The 1,179-nt window shown below is 64.2% G+C and overlaps 1 protein-coding gene across 2 annotated transcripts in view; it reads left to right on the forward strand.

The window, feature by feature from the left end:
• Positions 1-1,179, forward strand: part of ARHGAP39 (Rho GTPase activating protein 39) — a 27,600-nt gene that overhangs the window by 24,866 nt on the left and 1,555 nt on the right. For both annotated transcript variants that reach the window (XM_006775126.2, XM_006775127.2), the window contains 2 exons: positions 459-550; positions 990-1,159. In XM_006775126.2, coding sequence (XP_006775189.1) covers positions 459-550; positions 990-1,159 — 262 coding nt within the window. The remainder of the gene's footprint in view (positions 1-458; positions 551-989; positions 1,160-1,179) is intronic.

Below are 1,179 nucleotides of genomic sequence, written 5' to 3' on the forward strand. Positions count from 1 at the left end.
CAAAGCAGCCAGTGAGGCCAGCGTTCGTTCAGGTGGGAAGGGCACCCTGGGAGGCAGGGCCGGCCGTCCTCAGGAGGCAGAGCCAGGCGGGAGGGCTGGCTGGGTCAGTGCCCCTGCAGAAATGGCCACGAGGGCTCAGCGAACGCTTGGACTTGAGCCATGAGCAGGCCGAGATGGGAGCCAAGAGTGGCAGCAACCCAGCCGGCAGTCCTCACCGTGACAGGACAACTCCCTGCCCGTGGCAGTGGGACTTGTCTCGTCACCTGCTGTCACGACTCACCTGCCCAGGCCCCAGAAAGGCAGCTGGGTAAACTGATTGTGGGTTTGGGCCTCAGCGTCCCTAAAGAGGAATACATATGTATGGGAGTGGGAAGGAGTCCCATGGGGGTGGGGGGACGGGCTGAGCAACCCTGCTGGGAAGCCAGGCTCCTCCTCCCTGACACCCTCCTTCTGCTCAGAGTCCCTGGGGACATTGACGAAGTGAACGCCCTGAAGCTACAGGTGGACCAGTGGAAGGTGCCTACAGGCCTGGAGGACCCCCACGTCCCTGGTGAGCCCCAGGCCCCTGGGCAGCAGGAGCAGGCCCAATCCAGGTGATGTAGCGGCTCCCAGTTCATTTCCAGCAAGAGCCGCCACCTGTCCACTGGACAGCCACCCTGGGTCCTCCCTCCAGCCTTGCCTGCTCAAAGCAGCTGCACAGCCCCCCCTCAGAGAAGTCATATTTTGGGCCTGCATAACCCCCCGCCCCCAGGATCCGTCCTGGCTCTCGGGGTCATGACCTCATAGGCCTGGGTCATCGCAGCCCACCTCCGCCAGGTGGACCCTCTCATCTGGTCTGCCGGTCGGCCCTCAGGCTGCCTGCTGCCTGCCCCCTCCCCGCCAAGGCCCCTTTCACGCTCTTGTTGCGGAGCCTGTTAGATGCTCCATACTGCTGTCTGCCTAGGGGTGCCAGCCCTTGGGCCTGGCTGAGCTACTCCCTGTGTCTGCAGCGTCTCTGCTGAAGCTGTGGTACCGGGAGCTGGAGGAGCCGCTGATCCCGCACGAGTTCTATGAGCAGTGCGTCGCACAGTGTGAGAGCCCAGAGGCTGCCGTAGCTGTGGTGCACTCGCTGCCCCGCATCAACCGCCTGGTGCTGTGCTACCTCATCCGCTTCCTCCAGGTGTGTGGGGGCCCACGGAC

This window comes from Myotis davidii, unplaced genomic scaffold (assembly GCF_000327345.1).
Source record: "Myotis davidii unplaced genomic scaffold, ASM32734v1 scaffold1509, whole genome shotgun sequence".
Taxonomy (NCBI): domain Eukaryota; kingdom Metazoa; phylum Chordata; class Mammalia; order Chiroptera; family Vespertilionidae; genus Myotis; species Myotis davidii.